The sequence below is a fragment of the Microplitis demolitor genome, chromosome 10 (genome assembly GCF_026212275.2).
Source record: "Microplitis demolitor isolate Queensland-Clemson2020A chromosome 10, iyMicDemo2.1a, whole genome shotgun sequence".
Classification (NCBI taxonomy): domain Eukaryota; kingdom Metazoa; phylum Arthropoda; class Insecta; order Hymenoptera; family Braconidae; genus Microplitis; species Microplitis demolitor.
Genome location: NC_068554.1, coordinates 6,107,339 through 6,118,665, shown reverse-complemented (window position 1 = coordinate 6,118,665; position 11,327 = coordinate 6,107,339). Strand labels below are relative to the sequence as shown.

The 11,327-nt window shown below is 31.3% G+C and overlaps 2 protein-coding genes across 2 annotated transcripts; one reads left to right on the top strand and one right to left on the bottom strand.

Moving 5' to 3' along the window:
• Positions 1-687: 687 nt before the first annotated feature.
• LOC128668741 (uncharacterized protein DKFZp434B061-like) lies at positions 688-3,025 on the bottom strand. Its single transcript, XM_053742331.1, has 5 exons — positions 2,851-3,025; positions 2,643-2,780; positions 2,388-2,571; positions 1,956-2,018; positions 688-929 (listed from the first exon to the last, which is right to left on the bottom strand). The coding sequence occupies exons 1-5, from the start codon at positions 2,981-2,983 to the stop codon at positions 764-766; spliced, it is 684 nt and encodes a 227-aa protein (XP_053598306.1). The 5' UTR covers positions 2,984-3,025; the 3' UTR covers positions 688-763.
• A 1,014-nt stretch (positions 3,026-4,039) lies between these two features.
• LOC128668794 (transcription elongation factor SPT6-like) lies at positions 4,040-10,211 on the top strand. Its single transcript, XM_053742480.1, has 3 exons — positions 4,040-4,120; positions 5,479-5,997; positions 6,084-10,211. The coding sequence occupies exons 1-3, from the start codon at positions 4,040-4,042 to the stop codon at positions 10,209-10,211; spliced, it is 4,728 nt and encodes a 1,575-aa protein (XP_053598455.1).
• Positions 10,212-11,327: the final 1,116 nt, after the last annotated feature.

Here is an 11,327-nt window from a genome sequence, read left to right as displayed (position 1 = left end):
GAACAAAGTTTTAGTATAAAGATTAAACAAATAATTATTTTAAGTAAAAGTAAATTAATTACACAATTAAATATTTAATAAATGATAATTATAAATATTATTTATGTAAATGGCATTCAAATGTGTAATGAGATTGTTTTTCTTTTTTAGCTTGTTTGTACGAACTAATTTCGTTCGGTAACGAAAATTCGGTACTATTAGGAACACTTGTTAGTTTATTTTAAAAATTTATTATTATTTATATTTTAATTAACTGACTTTAGTTCATCTCTGTGACCAATAAATCATATTATACAATAGTTTATTTATTTATAAATCTGTTGTCACTTAGTAACGTTAAACTTTTTATAATTTCGTCAAACGAGGCTCAATATTAATTAATATGTAAGTTAGTTTATATATTTTAATAAACTTGCTTGATAAATAGAAATTTTAATAATTTTTTAAATTATTTTCACTACACTTAAATATGTTAATTCTATTTTTCGATATTTTTTTTTTTAAAATTACGTTTTAAATATTTTTTTTTAGTTTTTTTTTTTTTTTTTTAGACAATGTAAACAATTTATTAGCGATGCTCTTAATAATTACTGGCATTGCGTTTGATTAAAAACAGTATGAAAAGTTCGATCAAAGATAATCTATTTTTTTTTTTTTTTTTTTTTAATTTATAAACACGATATTTGTGATAATTTTTTGATGATAATATAAACATACGTCTCGCGTAAACGATTTAAAGTTTTTTTTTAGTTTTAAATTTTAATTACAATCTAAATGGAGCTCTCTGATCAATGGCCGTGGGTTTGGTTCCTTTGCGTGATGAAACTGGAAGAGCTGAGACTGAAGTATCTGAAGCTCCTGAAGGTTTGCGCGATAATTTTGACGCCGGTGGCAAGGGCGTCGATGAACCACTGGAAGGTGTTCGTGTCCTAAGATAATTTAATTATAATAATTAGTAATTTTTATAAATTAATTATTATTTACACCAAGATAAACTACAGTTGACATTTAGACTCTTGACAATCACATTTTTCTACAAGCTATTTTTATAAGCATTTATTTATAAAGCAAACAAAATAATCATTTTTAAATTTAAATTTCTACTTTAAGAAATTATTATTTCAGTGTCAATTTTACTTTAACTAAATTTTTTAAATTGTGACTAAAAATAAGACCACGGATCGCTAGATTACGTGACATAAAATTGAAAAATGATTATTTTGTAAATATTTAAACAATGAATGACAGATGCTAGTTACCTAGCATATTTAATAGCTGATGAATAGTTAGTTGCTGAACTGGTACAGACAGAGCTGCCCCTGATATATATTTATGAGAGTTAGTATTATTTCAAAGCAAAATAAAATAGATATTTAGATAAATAAACAGTAAGGGTAAATACAAAAAAAAAAAAAAAAAAAAAAAAAACAAATAATAATAAAAGTCGGAGGTTGTTTTAAATAAAAATAATTTGATAATTTGAAAGTGGGTAAAGGAATTGTGCTGTCACTCATTAAAACGGTACTTTTTTTTTGGTTTTGGGAAAAATAATAATAATAATAATATCAGTTCAGTTTATGATGCAAGGAAAGAAAACGGACATGACAAACTAGCGACAGATCAGGCATACCCAGTGGAGTCAGTTGAAATTGTAGAATGGTTGCTTTGCGTGGAATGAGTTGAAAAATTACTCGTTGTAGATTGAGGAGATTTAATATCTGGTCCCACGTACACAGGAATCCGCGAGCGACTAAACCATCACCAGAGTTATAGAGAGCAAGACAGTGGAAATGTTAATTGAAAGTGGTTTTATTTTTATCTTTTTATATATATATATATATATATATATATATATATATCAGAAATAAACCATTAGTTAAAGCAGCCTATTTTATTATTATCCCGACACCGTATTAAATAAATTATAATTCCCAGTTATATTAATTACGCTTTACCTATTTGGTGTTACGGCACCAGAAAGAGTTGGGATACTCGATGTTCTATAAATCGAACCAAGCCTAAAAAAATTTTTAGTTATGACTCTAGATCAGTTTGTTATGTTTTTCAATTTTTTTTTTTTAAATAAAATCTAGCGAATTTAATAATAAATTAAAATATTAAAAAGTAGCAGTAAAAAATTAATTATTTAATTAAAGGCTCGCGACTATTTTTTAAATTTTAAATATTTAAAATATTTTATTATGCTAATTAATATAAATATAAATGATGTGTTAATTTATTTTTAAAATTTTAAATGCAGTTGATAATGCAGTTAAATCTATTGCGCTGTCAATAAATCTGGAGCAATGCATATTAGTTTTTTTTTTTATCTGTGAAATTTAAATGCAGGATTTTATTTATAAAAAATATAAGTAATAAAAACTTACCTAGATGGGACTCCGCTTGCAGGACTTACGAGTCCAGTGGGAGTCCGAGGTCGAGATGTTGATGACCCGTTTACTGGAGGAATTAATTTTCTTCCAGAAATACTGTTGTGTCGACTTGACGTCGGTGTTGTTCCAGTTGTACCTAGTGTTCTTCGTGGAATACGACTTGGAGTACCTGATTCATCTAAACAAAATTAAATATAAATAAAACGTCAAATACTTAAATAAATATTTAATAAAGTAAAATATAATTACCTGTACTATCTAATGATTGAGTTGAACCATATCGACTTGGTAGTTTACTACCTTGTCTTGACGCTGGTCTACTACTGGGTCTACTTGCTGGCCTTGATGCCGGTCGTGATGCTGGACGGCTAGATGGACGGCTGCCACCTAATTTAAATTTAATTATATAAAGTATATTCATAAATATAATCATCCTACTGATTAATTGAGTACTTACTTGGTGTAATGACACTTCTGTAAGGAGTACTAGTTTTTCTTGTTGACAATTTGAATGAGCTCTCATTGTCACTGAGACTATCTGGTGTACCAGCACTTAAAGATGACCTTGACGCGCGATGCGAATGACCCATCGGTACACTTCTGACACTGCGTTCTCTGACCTGAATTTGAAAAAAAATTAATTAATTAATTAATTAATAACTAATTACTCAATTTATTGCTCAATTCAGTAGGTATAAAAATCAAGCGTAATTATAAAACAAATAGGATTTTTTATTACAATTAAAGTGTATGTGTTTGTGATGGCATTTATAATAAACTTAAATTCATAAAGATTTTATATTTTTCTGTAGAAATATTAAATTTAATTACAAAGAATCTTTATAAATTTAAATATTTTTGCTGTTCATTAAATAAAATAATAGGGAATAAAAAATCGTGTACGTACCAACAGCTCCTACGAATGGATTAAGTGCTAATGATTAAATTTAATTATGGAAATTAATTATTTTATTTAACCATAATTAAATTTAAATAAATAATTCTACCAAAGCATGCTAACTTACCAAAAGGAGTTGGGAAAGATACAGTAGCTTATGGTGATTTGAAGTATCTCCAATCAACGCCACTATGTGAGCATTAATTAATATTCATATTTATATATATATATATATATTACAAATATAGATATAAAAGTTATGCGCATTCGTCTATCAAAAAGATTTTATAAAATTGATAAGACTTTTTATAAATTCTATTTACAATAAATTCAAAAAATATTTCGGATTTTAAATATAAATTCAAATGATCTAGCAGGGAATGAAAAGTTTCGAGGCAATTAAAAGAATGGAAATAAATAAAATGATATAAAAAATAAATATAACAAATTACTAAATTACTTATTAAAAAAAAAAAAAAAAAAAAAAAAAAAAGTAAAGTTCTGCAGAACCAAAAGGGCCTATATTTTGAGATACGCCCTTTTGGTTTTAGTAACGCGATATATATAAATTACTACCAAACAGAAGGCTTAAATCTTGTCATATTGACGCTTGAGTTATTCTACTGGCTATTGCATACTTCTTGCGCAATTGTCTGAGGGATAGAGAGCCTGAGAATCGTTTTAAAATTTATTTACAAGATCTATAAGAAGTCGATATTTAAACTTTTCCTTTATTATTTAGAGAAAAATGATGTCGGAATTCAAATTGAGTAGGATTCCCAGCAGCGGCCTCGAAACCACAAAAATTTCAATAAAACCAATAATCGCAGTAATAATTACAGTCCTGCATAATTATTTTTTCGGCGATTTAACTTCTTGTCTCAAATTCGTAGATTTCTTAACTCCGTTTTTCTCCGTGTGATCATAAATGTTAAATTCGAAAATTTTTTTAAGACCGCCCAATCTTAAGACTGACATTTTCTAAAATTATTCTACAGTGTGACCTAAAATCCTTTTTTCCTGTTTTCTAAAATAAATATATATATGTATATTTGTCTTCAAGTGAAAACACATTGTCTTCAATTTGTACAGCACTTAGGCTACATGACGTCAAAGATGTCCTGAGACCGATCCAAGTAATCATAAAAATCCACTAGAAAATGGTTTATTTTCTTTTAATAGAAAACATATATTTTAAATTTACTTTTTAACATTACTATTAAACGAAAAAATATAAAATATTATTTTACGGAGAATAATTATTTTTTTTTCTCTAAATATCCTGATATATTAAGATAACTTAAAAATTAAATAACACTCATATTTTGTAATTTATTTATTTTAAATACTCGTATAATCCCAATAATTTCTTCTGCTATAAAAAAATTTCCATTCGTCTTGTCTGAGATGTAAATTAGTGATTTATTTCCTTTTCACACCTGAGGGACAAAATATTTAAGTACCGACATAATAAACTCCAATGGTTAGTTAATTAAGGATAGACAAACTCTTAGTCATTATAGGATTAAAAACACTTACAAGATAAATAAGTAAGGGTTCATACAGTACAAGGGGTCATGAGTTCATTACCTGCGTAATTACCCAGTCTGCCGTAATGTTTGTTCTTTGTAATATACACAGTCTCCTTAGAGTTACCATTATTCTAAAGTAACTAATGAGATTCACATAAATTTTGTAAAATTCATCTGACCAATGAACTTGTAAGAAGTGTCCCTTCTACCTTAATTTGGATCTTTAAACGAAAAGGACTTGCTGGGTATTTGAAGTGCAACTCGCACCTTGATGCAGTTTAGTTGTCCTGTACTCTTTTGAGGATCACGATCACACTTTATCTTATTGATAATTGTTACAGAAGTTACTATTCTAACATCTAAGTTGATAGTAGTTACAGAAGTTACTTGTGTTTTTTTTTTGAAAATATCTACATCAAAAAATTATTGCTGCAAAAATGAATTTCGTAAGTTTTTTTTCTTTATTTATTTTTTAAAAATAATTTAAGTCGAATTTTAAATTTAATGTGGATCAAATAATTATTTTGAATTAAATATTGTCAAATAAATTTTTAATTTAAGTGAATAGATTAATTTTTTTTTGGTGCGACTTTTTGAAATGTGATTTTTTAAAATGAAAACTATTTTTAATAAATATTATTTTATTAATTTATAGTTAAAGAACACTGAAGAGTATGAAGAAGTTGAAAACAGGAGATTTAAGAATAACGTGATAGAAAGCGACGACGATGAAAGCAGTAGCAGCGAAAGTGACGGAGATGATGATGAAAGCAGTAGCAGTAGCAGTAGCAGTAGCAGTAGCAGTAGCAGTAGTAGTGAGGAAAGTGACGACGATGGAGAAGTCAACGGTAGTAAAAGACGAAAAAGTTGTGACGACGACGACGACGACGATGAAAGCCGTAACAGCGGAAATGAGAAAAGTGACGGAGCCGACGATGAAGTCAACGGGAGTAAAAGAAAGAAAAGTCATGACGACGACGATGACTTTGATGATCGTTTGGAGGACGATGATTATGATTTGATTGAAGAAAACTTGGGCATTACTGTTGACCGTCGACGATTCAAACGTTTGAAGCAGATGCCAGCCGGTGGATCTGACGACGAAGATGACGAAAATGGAAGGACTGAGAAAGAATCTATTGCTAATGAATTATTTGAAAATGGCATTGATGATGTAAGTATTTTAGTTTCTATAATAATTATTTTAATTTACTTTATTTAATTATTTCATGGATTCAAATTTATAATTAAAAATTTTAGGATACTAAAAATCAAAGTCCCAGTCGCGAATCGGAGCATCAGGGATCCAATCTTGACGACGATGATCAAAGTGTTCCATCAGACGATGATTTCATTGTTGACAATGATGACAAGCCCATACCCAAGAGGAAATATGTTTCTGCAGGCGATTCAGCTCTGGACCAGGCCAGGGAAATATTTGGTGTTGACTTTGATTATGACACCGTACAACACCAGTACGACGATGACATGTTTCCAGAAGACGAAGATGAGGAAGCTGAAGATGAGAGGAGTACAAGAAAACCTACAGGCAAAAATATTTTCCAAATATATGAGCCTAGTGATTTAAAACGCTCATTCTATACGGACCTAGATCATGAGATCCGTTGCAAGGACATTCCTGAGAGAATGCAGTTACGCTCAACGCCGATTACTCCTGTACCTGAAGGTTCCAACGAGCTTGATGAAGAGGCAGAGTGGATTTATAAGCATGCATTCACACAACGAAAAATTTTGCAACAAGTTACGGATTGTTCAGGCGGTATGAATAATTTAGGATCTAAAGGACCAGAAACTGTGAAGAAAATAAAGAATGCGTTGAATTTGATGCGCAATCAAAACTTTGAAGTTCCTTTTATAGCTTTTTACCGCAAGGAACTAGTGAAACCAGAATTAAATATCGATGATTTGTGGAAAGTGTACAAGTTCGATGCTAAGTGGTGTCAATTGTACCAGAGAAAACAAAAATTGCTGAGGTTGTTTGAAAATATGAGAGATTTTCAATTGGACGAATTAATGAAGAATCCTGAGGCGTCACTTCCAGATGAGATTAGGATTATCAAAGACGAAGATATCGAGCGATTGAAGAACGTCCAAACAAACGAAGAGAGAAATGACGTTTATAATCATTTCATGCTCTACTACAGTCGCGACATTCCGCGAATGAAGGAAATCTTGAGACAGAAGGAGATGGAAGCTCGACAGGAAAAAAATAGGAAACGTCAACAATATCTTTTGGAGGCTGAAGAAAAAAATAGTGAAGATCCATCGCTTGGGGATGAAGATGCTGAAGAGACTGAAAAAAATGACTGTACTCTTAAGCAGGCCGTCAGAAGTGGACCTTACGCACTTTATGTCCGCGCCGGGCTCAGCAGTTTTGCTAAAAAATTTGGTCTCACTCCTGAACACTTTGCTGAAAATTTACAAGACAATTATCAGCGTCATGAAGTCAATCAACATCCAGTTCATCCTGATGTAGTGGCGCAAGACTATCTCGGGGGAAGTTTCCAGTCCACAGAAGAAGTTCTGAAAGCTGTTCAGCACATGGTGGCCATCCAACTGGCACGTGAACCAATTGTACGAAAATGCGCTCGTGAAATTTACATGGATCGTGCTAAGCTGTCAGTACGCCCGACTAAAAAAGGAATCAGAGGAATAGATGAAAGTCATCCGATCTATACCATGAAGTACTTGAAGGACAAACCAGTTCGTGAACTTGTTGATCATATGTGGCTCAAGTTATCGACTGCTGAAGCTGATGGTTTGATAACGATCACATTCAGCGAAACCGTTAAAGGCATTGTCGGCTCAGACTTTATCAGTGAATTCAAGCAGCTATACATCAAAGATGAATTCAACAGAAATGTCCAAGACTGGAATGATTTACGTACTGGTAGTGTAGAATTGGCTTTTAAAAAATATGTTATACCAGATTTGAAGAATGAATTAAGAGCTAATATCACCGCTGAAGCAAAGGAATCCATCACGTACTTGTGCTGTCGCAAATTATTCAACTGGATAAAATTTGCTCCCTACACATGCAAATTTAATGGCCAAGATGACGAAGCTTGGAACACTGGAGAAGGCATCAGGTCAATGGGAATCGCTTATGTTCCAGATGTCAATCAAGCTGCGTTTGCTTCAATCGTCGCTCCGGATGGTGAATGCGTTGACTTTTTAAAATTGCCTCATTTGTTAAAACGTAAGAATAGTTTTAACCAAAACGAAAGACATCTCAAAGAAGCTGATTTACTTTCTCTGCGAAATTTCATCAGCAAAAATAAGCCTCATATTGTAGTAATTGGCGGTGAATCCAGAGATGCTCAAACAATTTCCAATGACATCAGGGAATGCTTGGCAAAGCTTGCTGTCAAAGAACAGTATCCTGCTATAAAAGTTGAAATATGTGACTCTAATGTAGCAAAGTTATTTTCTACCAGCAATAGAGGAGTAGCTGAATTCCGCGAGTTCCCTCCACTACTGAGAGAATCGATTTCACTTGCGCGACGTCTACAAAATCCTCTCGGGGAATTTTCGCAGCTTTGTAATCCAGATGAAGACTTGCTCTGCTTGAAATTCCATCCCCTTCAAGATTTACTTTCAAAAGAAGAGCTTTTGGTGGACTTGTATACTGAATTTATCAACAGAGTCAATGAAATTGGTGTCGACTTGAGCAGCAATAAAGTTTACAATAAAAATTTATTACAATTCGTTTGTGGATTAGGCCCCAGAAAAAGTCAGGTTCTATTGAAAATACTGAAAAGCAAAAAAAATAAATTGGAAAATCGTACTCATTTGGTGACTGTGTGCCATATGGGACCTAAAGTTTTTATGAATTGCGCTGGATTTATAAAAATAGACACGGCTACTCTCGACGACAACTCAGATATCTACATTGAGGTGTTGGACAGCACGAGAATTCATCCAGAAACGTACGAGTGGGCGCGTAAAATGGCCGTCGATGCTCTGGAATACGGGGTCAAAAATGCAGATCCAGGTACAGCTATCGAAGAAATAATAAAAACTCCCTACAAGCTTCAGGAATTAGATCTCGAAGCTTTTGCCGTCGAGTTAGAGAGACAAGGCTTTGGAAATAAAATTACTACTCTCTATGATGTCCAAACTGAATTAACTTACCGCTACAAAGATCTACGAGTGCCCTATAAATCTCCATCTCCTGAAGAAATGTTTACTCTATTGACCAAAGAGACTCAAGAAACTTTTTACGTCGGCAAACTAGTCCAGGCAACAGTTATTGGGTTCAGATTCAAAAAACCCAAAGTTACACAACTGGATCAAGCACACCCCGTTAAAAATGACGATACTGGACTCTGGAAGTGTCCATTCTGTTCCAAGGATGATTTTGTTGAACTCACTAAAGTATGGAATCATTTTGACACGGGATCTTGTCCAGGAAAAGCTGTCGGCGTTAGACTTCGTTTGGACAATGGAGTGTCTGGATACCTTAATTCTATAAATATATCTGATAATTATGTCGCGAATCCTCAGGATCGGGTGCATATCCAACAAGTGATAGCTTGTCGTATTATCAAAATTGATGTAGACCAATTCGGCAGCGAATGTTCCAGTAAAAGCAGCGATCTTGCTGACGTAAATAATACCTGGCGACCTGCTAAGGACTTATACTACGACACAGAGGCTGAAGAAGAAGATAAAAGAGCAGAAAAAGAAAGCAGGAAAAGTAAACAGCCGATTTATACTACACGTCTTGTTGTCCATCCGTCATTTCACAATATAAGTTTCGCTGAAGCTGAGAAGATGATAAAGACTATGGATCAAGGGGAAGCTATTATCAGACCCAGCAGCAAAGGAATCGATCATTTAACAGTCACTTGGAAAGTAACTGATGACATTTATCAGTACATTGATGTAATTGAAACAGATAAATCAAATTCTTTTTCATTGGGACGAAGTTTGTGGATCGGCACTGAAAAATTTGAAGACCTGGATGAAATACTTGCGAGATATATCAACGTAATGGCTAGTAATGTCGTAGAAATACTTAAATTTAAGTACTATCACCCTGAGGTTCTTGGATTCAAAGAAAAGGCTGAGCAAATATTAAAGGAACAGAAGAGAAAAAATCCTGCTAGTATTCCATACATTTTTTCGGCTTCGAAAAATTATCCTGGTAAATTTTTACTGTCGTACGTGCCTCGATTAAGATGTTACCATGAGTATGTTACTGTTATCTCACAGGGATTCAAATATCGCAACCAAGTGTTCAATAATCTTGATGCATTGATATGTTGGTTCAAAAAACATTTCAGGAACCCAATTGTTGTACCCCCTAGGGTTTCTGAAATGACACATCGTAATACTTCAGAGATCAAATGTTTAGCTGCTTGATTATTATTTTTATTTATTTATAAATTTGTATATATTCATTTTCAAGGCTTTTATCACTTCTCAATAAATTCAATGATGTTTGTATTTTTTAATAAAGAACAATCAAACGAATACCAATTTTTTTTTTTTTAAATATTCCCATTAATAGATAATTAAGACTTTAGTTTATAAGAAATTAGTTTTATATTTAGAACTTAAGCTGCTGTCCAATACGTTGCGGAAATGAAGAATTTAGTCTAAGGTAAGTTCATTTTTAGTTCAATTTTACTGCCGTAAATAAATTAAGAATAAATATTTCTATACAATTGATTTAAATATATATATCTATATGTATATTTTCACAGCGTATTAGAAACGATACATAATTTTACAATAAGGCAAAACATAAATCTTTTTATAACAATGTTAATACATTAATCGTATTAGAAAAATTAATAAGTAAAAATGAGGAATTTTTTTATTTATATATATTTATTATATTAGTTGCATTTTTTTAATAATTAATATAAAAGAATTATAAATGTCTTTTAAATATTTTTTTCTTCATTAATTAACGATTACGAGGCATTACCTCAGACTTATTTGTTTTATTTACTTTTTTTTTTATTTTGTCGCACTTAATTTTATTATGTTCTTCGCAGTTTTTTAAAAACTTACAAAATATCTAATTAAAAAAAAATAATTAAATCAACAAAAAATATCAGTTTACATTTGTGCCACATAAATGTAAAACTAACTTTGATTTTCTTTCATTTTCCTACACTTCCGCTAATAATAAAATATTTAACCCCTATTTCTCATACAATTTATTTATTAATCAGCGGATTTTTTATTTATTCAAACAAGAGAACAAACCAATATTTACATAATACGTTCTCTCTTCATTATTTTTTATTCAATTCTCTTTTCAATAATAATAATAATTATAATAGTAACTTTCAAATAAATATTTCACGATTGAGCATTTGCATTTTTTTAGAAAAACACTAGAAAAAATAAAAAAAAAAATAATAAATTTAAATTGCAAATGTTCTAGTCCGTGACAGCAAAGAATCAAAAATAAAAAGTACTTAATAATAACAATTTTGTTAATATCTAAACACTTATATATTCTAG

What these genes read in the sequence shown, in the direction of transcription:
- LOC128668741 (XM_053742331.1), bottom strand. Translation starts at nt 2,983, where the DNA reads ATGGGTCATTCGCATCGCGCGTCAAGGTCATCTTTAAGTGCTGGTACA. An exon ending in TCAATCATTAGATAGTACAG is followed by an intron (nt 2,572 to 2,642) that starts GTAATTATATTT and finishes AATTTTGTTTAG; the next exon opens with ATGAATCAGGTACTCCAAGT. An exon ending in GCAAGCGGAGTCCCATCTAG is followed by an intron (nt 2,019 to 2,387) that starts GTAAGTTTTTAT and finishes AAATTTTTTTAG; the next exon opens with GCTTGGTTCGATTTATAGAA.
- LOC128668794 (XM_053742480.1), top strand. Translation starts at nt 4,040, where the DNA reads ATGATGTCGGAATTCAAATTGAGTAGGATTCCCAGCAGCGGCCTCGAA. An exon ending in CAATAAAACCAATAATCGCA is followed by an intron (nt 4,121 to 5,478) that starts GTAATAATTACA and finishes ATTAATTTATAG; the next exon opens with TTAAAGAACACTGAAGAGTA. An exon ending in TTGAAAATGGCATTGATGAT is followed by an intron (nt 5,998 to 6,083) that starts GTAAGTATTTTA and finishes TAAAAATTTTAG; the next exon opens with GATACTAAAAATCAAAGTCC.